The 14,795-nt window shown below is 33.3% G+C and overlaps 1 protein-coding gene across 12 annotated transcripts; it reads left to right on the forward strand.

The window, feature by feature from the left end:
- Positions 1-6,471: 6,471 nt before the first annotated feature.
- LOC111367440 (putative disease resistance RPP13-like protein 1) lies at positions 6,472-14,524 on the forward strand. 12 transcript variants are annotated; one of them, XM_022988314.1, is made up of 9 exons: positions 6,472-10,453; positions 10,645-10,729; positions 10,966-11,029; positions 12,869-12,975; positions 13,165-13,415; positions 13,671-13,748; positions 13,932-14,006; positions 14,092-14,143; positions 14,375-14,524. In XM_022988314.1, the coding sequence occupies exon 1, from the start codon at positions 6,551-6,553 to the stop codon at positions 10,436-10,438; it is 3,888 nt and encodes a 1,295-aa protein (XP_022844082.1). In that variant the 5' UTR covers positions 6,472-6,550; the 3' UTR covers positions 10,439-10,453; positions 10,645-10,729; positions 10,966-11,029; positions 12,869-12,975; positions 13,165-13,415; positions 13,671-13,748; positions 13,932-14,006; positions 14,092-14,143; positions 14,375-14,524. The 12 variants fall into 12 exon arrangements, with proteins under 12 accessions (XP_022844082.1, XP_022844084.1, XP_022844085.1 ...); XM_022988312.1 differs by lacking the exon at positions 10,645-10,729 and having other exon boundaries at positions 6,473-10,453; positions 13,146-13,415; XM_022988311.1 differs by lacking the exon at positions 10,645-10,729 and having other exon boundaries at positions 6,473-10,453.
- The last annotated feature ends 271 nt before the right edge of the window (positions 14,525-14,795 follow it).

Genomic DNA, 14,795 nt, shown 5'->3' on the forward strand with positions numbered 1-14,795 from the left:
AATAAATTTAACTACGAGCACAACTTGACACATAAATAAAAGTTCATTGTCACAAAATACTATCGTAATAATATTCTATGTCATAAAATAAAATGTGTGACGTATATAAATAATCACGAAATAAATTAGGCAACAACTATACTTGTTGCACAAATGATGGTGCAATAGACTATTAGTGTTGCGAAATAAATTTAAAAACAAACATCACTCGTTATATAAGATATTGTACTACAAATATTGAATATATTAAAATACATTATGCGACATATCAAATACATTGTAAAACATATTTTACAACAAACATTACTTGTTATTAAAAATATATTACTACGGGCATGTGTTGTCACAAGATAAAATAGGTAGCAAAAGTTACACCTTTAAAAGAATATTTGCAACAAATATGTTTCTCGTAAAAAATTTATAGGAATAATTGTTGCAACAAAATACAGTGTCGCCTTTTTATTTTTTCGCGACATATACGCATCGCGAGGACATTATAGTTACAAATATTGTGTTGCTGTTTCATAGTTTTCGCGGCAAATAAATAATGTTGCGATTTTGTTAGTGCGATGAATAGTCAAAAGTAGCCGCAAAATATATTCGGTTACTCTACATTCGCGACAAACATATTTCTCGTAAAAACTTTATTGGAATATTCGTTGCGACAAACGGACTTGTCGCCCTTTAAATTTTTTGCGACATATATACATTGCGACGACATTATGGCTACAAATATTGTGTCGCCATTTCGTATTTTCTGCGTCACACAAATAGTGTTGTGATTTTGTTAATGCAATGAATTGTTGAAAGGTGTCGCTAAACACATTCCGCGACTCATATAGAGCGACAAAACCCGCAACAAACGTATTAGCGTCGCTAAATTACTTTTGCGACTAAATCTCATTTTTTGCGACAACATTTTTTTGTCGCGAAATCGGTTATTTTTTGTAGTGTAATATGAAGAAAAGGGCAAATGACTAACCTATTCAATGTAGTGAAGTGGCTCTTGTATTCAATGTTCACATGCCCAAGATGGGTTCAATTCCCAACATTGTGAAATTAAATTTTCCTCCAATTTTCGGGGCGAGTTTGAGGTGGAAACCTTGTTCCCTTGTAGTGTCCCTACACGAGATAAGAACTCTTTTCCTAGCCGGGCCAGCCTACCCTAATTCCTCGATTAATCAAGAATTTTCTGTTATTTAGGATAGTCCTTGTTGGCATCAAGACAATCGAAAATAATTGTCATCCTAACCTAAAATATCATTTTTGAATGTTGAGATCCGAAACCATATTAATTCAAAGGTTATCTAGCACAAATCTAAAATTTCTCATATTGAATAGAAATTCACGTGCCCACCTATAAACAAAACAATTGTAGAAGAAAAATCAAGAAAATATAAAGAATATCGCAAAATTCACTTAAAGGCCACTGCCTCCCGCTACTGGGCAAATCTCCCGAACCGAATCGAACCGAACCCGACGGTTCTTCTCAAGTTAAATACCCGAACGGGTATCTGAATTAAAAATCGATGGGTACGATTCGGTTCTCGGTTTTAGACCAAGAACCGAAGAACCGAATAAGAACCGAATATTCCTAATTTTTATTTTTTTATATTGAATAAATCAAATTATTTTAATTTTTTCTAAACAAATTAACAAATTAGGTGATTAATTGATACTTTATCTCCTAAGCCTTAGCCTAGCAAGCTTGACCTAACCCAACCAATTTCTAAATCCAATTTTTTGGCCCAATTATTTGTTTCATTTCTATTTTTTTAATTTTTAGCCCAAGTGTCATTTTTAGTTTTTATTCTTCCATTTTTTAGCCCAACATCCAAGTGATCCAACCCACTAGTGACTAACCCTAAATAAATTACACACATTATCACCTACACATAAAACATCTGACATTCCAAAACTCAAATAGATGTATAGAACCTCCGGCACCGAGTTCGAAGCTATGACCTCCGAGCTCCGATGACGACCTTCGACCGTTGATTATTTGAATAAGGTAGTGTGTAAGCTTCCCTATATGTGATTGGTAAATTAATCTTGTTGGAAAACTTGTTATATACATGTCAAATTGGATTACGTTAATTTATAAAATTACGATTAAATATGTTATTAGTTGTATTTATGTAGTGTGGTTATAAATGTTAAAAATTTTAATTATAGTACAGAACCGAACAAAACTGAATCCGAACGGTTCCATAATTATATTTGGACCCGACGGTTCTATTTTCTAAATACCCAAAATTTTTGGTTCGGTTCTCTTTAAAACCGAACTGAACCGACCCACGCCCAGACCTACCCACTACCCTTTATCAATGGGACCAGGTCTGGGGTAGATGATGATGATATGCTTTCCTTTTATTTTCTTTCTTTCCTTCCTTCCTTCCTCTTTTTATTTTTTTTATTAAAGTGGACTTAACGACACTGTCAAGAAATGAAGTTTGAGGCATAAGTGCATAAGGAGTTAAAGATTGAGGATGTGCTCACAATTTTCCAATATTAGAAAGAAAATTACCAAAACACATTTTGCCTAGAATTAGGCTAGTTGTACACCATGGTAGTTTGAAACTTTTGAAGCGTCAAAATCAAGATCATTAATTTGAATAAGTATTGTTAAAGTCAATGTAAAATTGTTTGTCACATCAAAGAGTACAAACTAGTTGTGAACCATGGTGTAAGTGTAGCAAAACTATCTTGTTTATGCCATTTTCTTGACTACCGTTAAGAAAAATTCTTTTTCAGTGTTGAAATGTGACAAGACATTGTAGGAACTATATGGTCCACCATGTGAACTCCACTGATTGTGCCCCATGAGAGTTTACTTACGGACTGCTCTAAGCCCAACATGATAAATATACTACATTGTGTAATAAATTTACTTATTTTAAGAAATATAAATTTTTAAGTAACTTTCGTTACTTAAAATTATTTTCATAGATAGATAACTTTAAACACAACAAAAGAGCATTTCCTCTTGGCTCATGAGAAAGACCAATGGTTTTAGCTTTTCGTCTGGCTAAACAAATCTATAAAAATATGAGATCAGTTAGGCCCTTATTAAGCCGAGTTACGAACAAATTTTTTTTTTTTTCAAAATTAGTTTTAAAATAAATAAAATTTATCTTTTGTATATAGGTGGTAGTGGACCATGAGCCTCTACCTAAGTCCAAGTGGTGTGATCTCGAGCCTTGGCGGCTAGGTGCACATTTATTTTTCTAGTTTTGAATCATCCGTATAGTAATTAATTCACATGCAGATGCTTAGTTATATGCGGACAAGATGATCCTCCATTAATTTACACAAATGGAACGATTCCAACCATTCAAAACCTGTGCTATTTGATGATGATATTAAATGGTGCTAAAAAATGTCATTTCATATGTGAATCTATTCATAGATCTTATCTACACAACTAACACATCATAATCAATGACTGTCATTACAATATTGCGTGACAAATTATCGAACTTTCACATAACATTATTTAGGAAATCTTTCTTTTGACTTTATGTTTCATTGTAATAATATAAAGATCTCATGAATCCATTTCGAAAATAGAACATGACTTCAATTCAATTTGGCAATTTATACTAATCTATCTTTTAATTTGAGGAATTTCCTTTATATTTTCTTGCTTAACATAAATATACTTTGCATTTTTAATTTCCAGCCTATTTCAGTATTTTAATTTTGTGATTGTCATCAACAATGAAACGAATACTAGTTTTATTGAAACAATCTTTCATGCCTAATTAATTTAATCCTTGAGCAATAAAAATCATATTTCTTTTGGAATTTATGGTTGGAATGTGAAATAAGAATCACCCGAAAAATAAAAATAAAATCAATTTAAGAAATCAAGATCGTTACTGGATGTTTACATGTAAATTTAATCAATAAATAAAAAATATCTAAAATTTACCCAAATTCGATAATTAATTCTTAAATTAGATATGAATATCGAAATTTCAGTCTTTTGAATTGTGAAATTTCAATTTTGATTCCAATAATTTAATGCTTCCAAGTTTCAAGCCTTCTATTCATCAAAATCAAGATTACACTAGTGTGTGGACATCTTCTTTTAATTACACCAAAAATTAAATTATAGACCTTAGAAAAATCACTTCAATCCATATAAACTTTTGGTAAAAGTTTAAAATGTCTACTCAATAAATCTTAATGTCTCTTATGATTTTTATAGTGCTATGTTGATTTCTAAAGGAAGTACTATTTCATGTTTGACAATACATCATTTTCACAACTAACACCAACAATTTTATTTAATTTCTAAATTAAAAAAGGAGATGCTATTTACATCCACCATTATTATATTTATCTACTTTCAAAAAGAAAATTATATTATACTTTTAACCTTATGTAAATTTACTTAAATATCATTATAAAATCAAATAAAAATATATTAGTCTAAATTTATCTACTAATATTTATTTTCATTAAATTCTTCTGGACTTTTTATATTCTTTTAAATTTATGTTTAAATAAAATTCTAATATTTATAAAATATCCTCTTCGACTATAGTCAAAACAACAATGAAAGACACATCATAAGGGCAAATGCATATAGACATAACAATATATGAAAAAAGAATTTGAAAAAGTAGGATTGCCTTTCATTGTAAGCATAATGAATTTAGTATGTGAACAATTCTTAATTTTTGTTTGGATTTTTGATAATATGCATTTTAAACTCAAGTTGTATCAGTAAGAAATTTTATTACAAATTATTTTAGTTTCCTGTTGAGATTATCATTTTTTCTCTAAATTTTTTGAATTAAAAATATTGATAGCTATATTTTCTACTGGGATTAGTAAAACAAGAATTTGAGTTTCCTGCAGGGATTATCTCTTTCTTTTTTTCCCCTTTCTTTCTTTCCCCTTTCTTTCTTTCTTTCTTGATTTTCTTAAATTTAAAGCAATGGTGATTGATCTATTGGTATTATAGGGGTTTATGTAATCACATCTTATAATTCTTGATTTATATAATTAATTACAAACACGTCCTTTAACTCTTATTTTATCCTTCATTGGAAAAGGGCATTGTGGTAAAATGTTATAAATTATATAATGATTACTGGGAAAAAAAGGACCTACCTACAGTAATACAACAGTCAAATTTTGGATTAAAATCATGGCAAAATCCATCCTAGACCAATGCATAGTGTTTAATTCTGTGGATTTATAAGGGCAATTTTGAAATATAGTGCTTGTTTGGTAGGGAATTTTGATAATATATATATGTTCCGTTTGAGAGTGATTTTTCACCCCAAAAATATGATTTTTTTATTGTTATTTTACTATTCCAACCATAATTTTTTACTTCTTTTTTCACAGGTGGCTTCCACTTTTTTCGTAAGGATTAAAAAATCAATTTTCAAAATCACTACTGAATATGCCTATAGAGTGTAATAAATATATATCTAATAATGAGAGAGTAAATAGCGGCTCTATAAAAACTATGACTCTTTGAACGAACATATATTATTGAATGACAAATAAAGTACTATAAGTTACAAGATTATTCCAAAAAATGTGAGACTCTAGTTGCACAATTTGAATAAAATTCCAGCAACAGTGACATTAACTTTGAAAGGGACTCAATTTTTTTTTTTTTTTTTTTCATAACTCTGTGAGGTGACACACTTTTTTATCCTTAATTTCAACGACACTTAAAATAATTCATGACATATATTTTTATATATCATACAATGTCAACCTTAATGTATGCATAGTTGATAAAATATACAAATAGCATTTTCCTTTGAATAAATGCGTAAATAAATATTTTCCAAATAATTATTCCAAAAAGGATTAGTCAAAATAAATTGAGATTGTGGTTGCACGATTTTGGATGTTTGGACTTCCTGAATAATTGTAAAAATGCTAAGTTAATTCGAAGAGCTTTGCTGGGCCACACAATCCATTGTTATTGATCAGTTTCACTGTTGCCTTCATCGTGTTCTTTGACCCCACCAAGTTGATTAATTGAACCAATGAAATTTCTGTGTTCATTGACCCCACCATTTTGTATAATTGAACCCAACCACTGTTGGGTTCAATTATTGATCAGTTTGCTGGGCCAGATGGATGCTTGGGTTCAATTATTGATCAGAGACAATCCATTGTTATTGATCAGTTTCACTGTTGCGATCATCGTGTTCTTTGACCCCACCATGTTGATTAATTGAAACCAATGAAATTTCTCCGTGTTCATTGACCCCACCATTTTGTATAATTGAACCCAACCACTGTTGGGTTCAATTATTGATCAGTTTGCGGGGCCACACAATCTATTGTTATTGATCAGTTTCACTGTTGCCTTCATCGTGTTCTTTGACCCCACCATGTTGATTAATTGAACCAATGAAATTTCTCCGTGTTCATTGACCCCACCATGTTGTATAATTGAACCCAACCACCAGCAGACGACTTTCATATATACATAATACCAGTCAATCTCACTTGCATTCATCCCCCTTATATCTTGGCTCTTGCTTCCTGTCTTACGAAAAAGATAACAATGGCTATCGTCGAAGTTTTTCTAGGTGCAATTCTCACTGTTTTGCTTGAAAAGCTGGCCTCTGGTGAGCTACTGAAATTTCTGCGTCATGTAGGAATCGACGCCCAGCTGGTAGAATTGAAGACAACTTTGATGAGGATCCAGGCTGTGCTTACTGATGCTGAAAACAAGCAAACAACGGACAAACATGTGAAAGAGTGGCTAAATGATCTGGAAGATTTGGCTCATGATCTTGAAGACTTAGTGGATGAGTTGAATACTGAAGCTTTGCAGCGCAAATTAAAGGAAAATAAAGGCAGCACCAGTAAGGTAAAAAAGCTCGTCCCCACTTGTTGTACTAATCTTTCTTTCACTGATTTCATGTCTGATCGTGGGATTGCTTCCAAGCTAAGAGAGATTAGTGGCCGGTTGAAAGTTCTGGAAGAACAGAAAAAAATTCTCGATTTGGTGGAAAATGTAAGGGGAAGGTCTTATAGAAGATTGCCAACAACTTCGCTTGTGGTAGAATCGAAAGTTTATGGAAGAGAGAATGACAAGGAGGAAATACTGAAAATCTTATTTGGTGTTGAATCAAACGATAGTCAAATATCCGTGATTCCAATTGTGGGCATGGGAGGTATCGGCAAAACAACTCTAGTCCAACTTGTGTATAATGATGAAAGATTGAAGGACAAGTTTGATCTTAAGGGATGGGCTTGCGTTTCAGATGAATTTGATGCTGTAAGAGTAACAAAAAACATTCTTGAGTCAGTTTCTTCTGGTGGAAAGTGTGACTATGAAAATTTTGACACGCTTCAGAACAAACTAAAGGAGATCCTTTCAAACAAGAAATTTCTAGTAGTTTTAGATGATATTTGGAATGAAAATTACGAAGATTGGGAGATCCTAAGCCGTCCTTTTCTTTCTGGAAAACCTGGAAGCACAATCATCATTACCACTCGACAAGAAAGGGTGGCCAAAATCATGTCTGGAATTCCAGCATACAATCTGGATCTGTTATCAGAGGGCGATGCTTTATCATTGCTAGCTCAACATGCATTTGGAGCTAAAACTTTTGACGGTCATCCAGATTTAATAGAGATTGGTAAGTCTATGGTAAGCAGATGTAAGATGTTGCCCCTAGCAGTAAAGGCCCTCGGGGGGCTTCTTCGCATCATGGCAGTTGGTCCTGAAGATTGGGAAGAGGTGCTGAAAAGTGGGATCTGGATGAATGAAGAAAAGAGTGAAATTCTTCCTGCTCTAAAACTGAGTTATCACCATCTTCCTCCGGAATTGAAAAGATGCTTTGCTTACTGTGCTCTCTTTCCCAAGGACTATGAATTTGACAAGTTCCAACTAGTGTACTTTTGGATGGCTGAAGGTCTTTTGCAGGAAACAAAGAAAGATAAGTTAATTGAAGATGTAGGTAGTGAATATTTTGATGAACTATTGGCTAGATCATTCTTCCAACAATCAAGTGCCAATGCTTCACGCTTTGTGATGCACGACCTCTTTAACGATCTAGCTATGTCTGTTGCTGGTGATAAATGTTTGAGGATGGATGATGCACTGCAGGAGATTTCTGTAAAGGTCCGTCACTTGTCATTCAAGCGCAGTTGGTATGAAACTTATCCTAGATTTAACTTTCTTGACAAAGTTCAAAAGTTGAGAACTTTTTTGCCACTACCTGTTGAGTCATTTGGTTACTTATCCCAAAGAATTTTGCATCACCTATTCACGAATTCATACTGCTTAAGAGTGCTATCCTTGAATGGTTATGCCATATATGAGTTGCCAGATTCTATTGGTGATTTAAGACATTTAAGATACCTGGGCCTAGCTGACACTGGACTGAGGTGGTTGCCTGAATCTGTGTGCACTCTTATCAATTTACAAGTGTTGATTCTAAGTGGTTGTTGGAGCCTTACCAAATTACCCACAAGCATGGAAAATCTTGTTAAACTTCGGTATCTGGACATTTCTCGTACTTCCAATTTACATGAGATGCCTCGGGGAATTGGTCAACTAACAAGTTTGCGAACGTTAACTAAGATGACTGCAAGTAAAAATAATGGAATGAGTTTAAAGGAGTTGGGCAATCTATCATTTCTACAAGGTAATATTTCTATTGAGGAATTGCAAAATGTTGTGAATGTTCAAGAAGCAGTGGAAGCAAGGCTAATGGATAAGCCAAACCTCAACGGATTAACGTTGGAATGGAGCGCAGGCTTTGATGATACTCGAAATAAAATTTTAGAATTGAATGTGTTTAATGCATTAAAGCCCCATAAGAACTTATCAACACTTGAAATCAAGTATCACGGGGGTGAGAATTTCTCTAATTGGATTGAAGATTCAGCATTTTTTAAGTTAGCAAGGATAAGCTTTGAAAATTGTAAAAATTGCACGACTTTGCCACCTTTAGGGCAACTACCTTTGCTAAGAGACTTAAGCATTCAAGGCATTGATCAAGTAAAAGTGATTGGACCTGAATTTTATGGAAATAGAGGCCATGGAGAATTACCTTTTCCATCACTCATTAATCTGACTTTTAGTGGCATGTCTAACTGGGAGGAATGGGTTGGAATAGGAGGTGTTATCCAACTTCCTAAGCTATGCTCATTGATTATAACTGATTGTTCAAAATTGGTCAGTCTTCCAAATCTTTTACTGTCATCCTTACGTGACATAAATGCTTCTGGGTGTAATGAGGTGGTGCTAAATCATATGCAGAATTTGAAATCTTTAACCAGCATACAATTGTCTAGAATTGTTGGATTAACTTCAATTATCAAAGCATTTGAACAATTTCCTTTTACACTTAAAAGTGTTAAAGTTGGTGAATGCCACAACCTTAAGACTCTATGGTCAGGTGATAGTACTGCACGAGACCTAGTCGACCTACGACACGTGGATATTGACAGTTGTCCTCAGCTATTTTCCCTTAAAGAGATTGATGTTCTTCCCGATCTTAGGAGACTTTGTATAAGAAATTGTGGAGCTCTGGAGTTGTTGCCTAATAAAATATCTTGTCTTGAGAATTTGTTTATTGAAAATTGTCCATTGGTAAGGACGATGATGAAGCTACAGGATTGCAGCCTCTCGCTTGATTATCTAAATATTACTCGTGTGAATTTGAATTTGGCAAATTTACTAGGCTCTGGCTCCAATTACCAAAGTCTCACTGACCTACACATAAGGTCTTGTGATGGTCTAGAATTGTTTCCCAATGGAGGCTTGCCCACACCAAATTTAAAACGACTGTGGATAAGAGAGTGTCAACATCTCAAGTCCTTACCTGATCGGATGGATCTACTTTCGTCCCTTTCGTCACTGTGGATAAATAAGTGTCAACATCTCAAGTCCTTACCTGATCGGATGGATCTACTATCGTCCCTTTCGTCCCTGGATGTGTCTTCTTGTGCTTCATTAATGGAACTCTTTCCCCAAGAGAATATTCCTCCAAATCTGTCTAGCCTTGAAATCAGAAATTGCGGAAAACTAAAGCCCCCGGGGGAGTGGGGCCTACACAAACTCACCTCTCTTAATCACTTTTCATTTGTTGGATGTCTAGAGCTGGTTTCCTTCACTAACAATGCTGACGAAGAACACTGTATGCTTCCTCCATCTCTAACATCTTTGTCGTTGGATGACCTGCCGAATCTCGAAACACTATCAAGGGGCTTCCAAAGCCTCACCTTTCTTCAACATTTATGGATCTCTGAATGCCCAAAGCTTGAGGCGTTGCCTATGGGAGACTACCTTGAAAAGCTTTTGAGCCTCGGCATTCAAGGCTGCCCACTTCTTAAGAAACGGTGTTTGAAGAACAAAGGAGACTACTGGCCCATCATTGCTGACATTCCGCTCGTCGAAATTGATTCCCGATCCATCTATGATCCATGTCCATGAATTCAATTACACGAGGTAACAGATTTAATTTGATACCTATGAATCTCAACATCATTTCATGCAAAACACTTCTCGACATTTCTGTCAATTTTGTTTTCAAATCAGAATGTGAATTTTCTGCAGCCAATAGTGGATCTCCCTTTCTGCAATAGCTATTCAAGTGTTCATGCCACTCTGTATCTTATATTTGTGCTTCTGCTCTGCAGTATAAATCAATATCAGAGCCGATGTACCAACAATCAAGTAACTGATCGGCTATGGAGCTAAAATTAGCCTCTTTTTGTACTAACAGTAAAATTCTATCAAATAGATAAAATCGGAGTGATAATTGTTAGTCGAATGTGGTTAAATTATTAATATTTTGATTCGATCTGCTTTAGCAAACTGGAAATGCATTGATTTGACTTACTGTATGTTTATGCATTTTTGGGTTTTTATGTGGCATGCGTTTTTAAACTTTTCTTGTAGATTGGAGGTTCCTACGCCATTTGAATGGAACTAATAAAAATGACATCGTTTTGGTGTAGGCATTTTCTGATTACTTGTAAGAACACAAGATGGAATGAATGTGTCTCTTCATTAGACCTTCAAGTAAGTTTTTTGTTCGAATCTTTTGCGTTTTAAGTGTTTGTATAAATTCCTCAGTGAAATTATATGGCAGGATTTGTGACTGAAGCTATGTTCTTGCCTTTTTTTTTTTTTTATTATTATTATTATTATTTTTTTTATTTATTTTATTTTTTTTTTCTGAATAATTCTTTGAATGAACTTTTCCTTTTGGGGGTTCCCTTCTATAAAGGTCAAGAAATCTGTTTAGTCTGTGAAAATTGTCTTGACTGGCCAACAATCCTTTCTCGTGTGATTTTGGTGTGGTTTAAGGTATGAGGTACCTTGTTTTACAATTGCTATTTTAAAAATTTTCTTGATTTTATTAGATTAACCTCTGCCGATTGTGTATTACATTCATCCGTATGAATTGGATGTTTTAATCCAATCTGAAGATTTGAATCATTGCTTCACAATTTCATGCAATTAAATTAAGAAACCGATTAATTTTTTATGTGAATGCTTTTTAATCGAAAACTCTATTTCAATTTGGAAAGTTCAATCATTTTATGTTTGCAGTTATACCTCTTGTTGGTATGCATTTTTTTAATGTTATTAATTCATTCTAATTCTTACTTTGAATTTTCACTTTCGTATTTATTAATTTTTTTTTGGTCAATATTTTAAAAAATGATTGATAATATTGAATTATCCTAACCTTCTATAACATAATAAATTGATGTACTAATTTGTTAAATTCAATTATTCAGTATTCTGTTTCTTAATTTAGTTGATCAAGTAGGTTATTTATTTTTTTATCCTAATCTGGAATATATGTGCCCAGAATGTTGCTGTGAGCATATTGCCTGTCAAGAAGAATCGTTTGAGTTGAGGACGATAAGATGTTACATTTTTTAGCTACGCTGTTTTTCAGCTCACTTGAACTCAGAACGATTTTAATTTTTTGAATTAATTCAGTTTCCTTCAGCTGATGAATTATTGCAGTATCTGTATGAGTTTGTGTGGTTATTTCATATTTGCCTGTGATTTTGTATTAATCATTTGAGTCGAAATCCTGAATTGGGTTTATAATCATTTTTTGGACTCAAATTGCTGATTTTAAGATGTGTTTTTATGGTAAACTAATTGCTGATGTCAATATTCTTTTCATTAGTTTTGGGTTGATTAGTTAATAAGTTCTTCTGTATTTTACTGTTTGGGGATTTCAGCATGTGTTTGATTAATTGGTTCTATTCTTTTTTATATGGTATGTACTGACTTCAATTTGGCAATTTCTTGGGGATATCTTTTTTATCAAATTGTATTTTCGTGGAGTTCAACAGTGAAAATGTGAAATATGTCCAATTATTTGAATTTTTGTTGATATTTTGAAATTGATATTATGTATTGATGAGCCATCAAGTTAAAATTAAAAAGAATTCCAAGTTGCAAATGCTATTTGGAAGTTGAATTTGCTCTGCTAGGTTGCAGAGTATACTTGAATTTATTTTATCAAAAGATGAATATTTATCATCTCTTAGTTTCCCCTTCTTTGTCATATATCTTTACGAAATTGTTGTAGAAATATTTAGATGATAATTGGATTGTGTTGATAATGTACTTGGAAGATCATACGAGGAATTTCAGGAAAAAAAGGGTTTGTTGCTTGTGTCCATTTTATTTAAGGTGTCCGGAAAAAAATGTTAAGAGTGTGGAAAGTATATCCATCCTTGTGCGTTTGGGTCTGTTATTCATATTGATAGTTGACATTCCATGTGAGGAAGCATATTTCACATAAAACATATATTCACTTTGTGTTGTTAGGTAACTATTGTAGCTTTGCACATCTGCTTTCGTAATGGTTTATTGTTGCACATTTTATAGGCTAATGTTGCTAGAAGAAATCGAATTTCTTTCCGTTCAAATGATGGAATGATGATTGATGGCGTTAAAGATTACTCTCACCTGGTTGCTGAAATGATATGATTGTCGTAAGTTTTAACTTACTATGAATGCTTTTAGTTTTCGTCGACTGCAACTCTATTATGTATTTTGAGCCGAATATTTTTAAATAACAGCATCAACATAATTAAATTTATTTTACTCTTGAAACGACAAATATGTTTCCTCTTCCTTTTTGATGAAAGTTAAATCACAATAGATTTGTCTTTTATATGAAGATTTTCTTCTTCTGAATTGCTGTTGCGCACTGTACTTGATATTGGTTGCGGGTCTGGTAGTTTTAGTGCTCGTCTTCTATCGCTTAAGCTGATGTGTGACAGCATATGAGCCAACAGGTAGACATGTTCAATTGGCAATTGATAGAGGTCTCCCTTCAATCACAACTTAATCTAAAGACAGCTCCCTCTTCATCCTTGTCATAAGAAGTGGTTCACTGCACTCACTGTAGCAATGGTCTGGGATAACAAAGGTATGATCCTCATTAAGTTTTGGGGTTTTGTTTTTTTCCATTAAATCACCATTTCTTCATCAGATTAAGTGCAGTGATTTTTATTGATTTTTCACCGATGAAAATACTTGAAAATAATTTGACATTTAGCCTAATGTATTGCGAACATTCTGTGGTATTTGTTATTTTTTGCATGCATTTCTATTTCTTTTTTGTTTATCACATTTTCTTTGATGCTATAGTTATCTGTGATAAATTTTGCAATGGTAATATTAGGCTTGCTGTAAGGAAGGAAAAGAAAGCGAATGATCCAAACAAGCCAAAGAGACCTCCAAGTGCTTTCTTTGTTTTCACGTATGCCCATTTGCATTTTTGGTCTCTATCCTTTCTGTCTATTGTTCTTATATATAACCTTTTTTATGCCGCTTGGCAGACTACAATAATAATTTGGTAATCCATCTATGAGAAACACAGTGTTATACACAGTTTAGTTTGAATTGTGATACTGAAACGACTTGTGCCGAACTGTTTTTATAGGCTAGAGGGGTTGATGAATTCGACAAGGCAAAGTCTGAGGTTAATGGTGATGAGGACAATGAGAACAGTGGAGACGTTAGTTGAAATTAAGCTATACAACTTTTTTGTACTTGAAACTTAGCTACTATGCTGACTTTTTATTTTGTTTTAATTAATTTAGGCGGAAGACGATGAGTAAGCACTATCACGGAAAACTGGATTTTGGATTCAAGGTGAGAACCAACAATCAATCTTCCTTCATTATTTGCATTTATGGCTTCAGGTTTTGTAAAATGTTCGATTTGAAAGTGAGTTAATTGGATTGGTAGATTTCATGAAGAATTATTGTGTAAAATTTGGCTTCAGGTGAATTTTACTGAAATTAATTGAAAGTAATTATCAATAATACTCCTTTTTTAATTTTTATTTTTTAAAGTTGCTAATGTGTTTGTTCTTCCTTTCAGTGAGGGAACAAGCGTCTCTTTGCCATTAACTTGGGGCAAAAAAAGAGAGGAAACGTATGCCTTGTTTTTCATTATTGCCTATTGGTACACAAGACGTATTTAGAGGAAAGGGGTGGAGGAAGAGGGGGTTGAGTGCTTGTAGACCATGAGCAAAAAATGGCAGACTACAATAAGAATTTGGTAATTTCATCTATGAAATTCTCTATTACAATGCACTACGTGCATCTCACATGCGAAGAACTAGTTCGATAAATATTCAATATTTTGCAGCAAGCTTCATATCTTGTTAAATTTTGAAGGTCCTTCCTTTTGTGAAATCATTTAAGTTAAAAATGTTAAGAGAGAAAAACATTAATTTATTAATATCTTCAAAACTCTTCTTATGGTGCAGGTAGATTTAATTTTTCTATAAACATTAAAT

Source organism: Olea europaea, chromosome 18 (assembly GCF_002742605.1).
Source record: "Olea europaea var. sylvestris chromosome 18, O_europaea_v1, whole genome shotgun sequence".
Taxonomy (NCBI): Eukaryota; Viridiplantae; Streptophyta; class Magnoliopsida; order Lamiales; family Oleaceae; genus Olea; species Olea europaea.

Coding starts and splice junctions, on each gene's coding strand:
- LOC111367440 (XM_022988314.1), top strand. CDS start 6,551: ATGGCTATCGTCGAAGTTTTTCTAGGTGCAATTCTCACTGTTTTGCTT.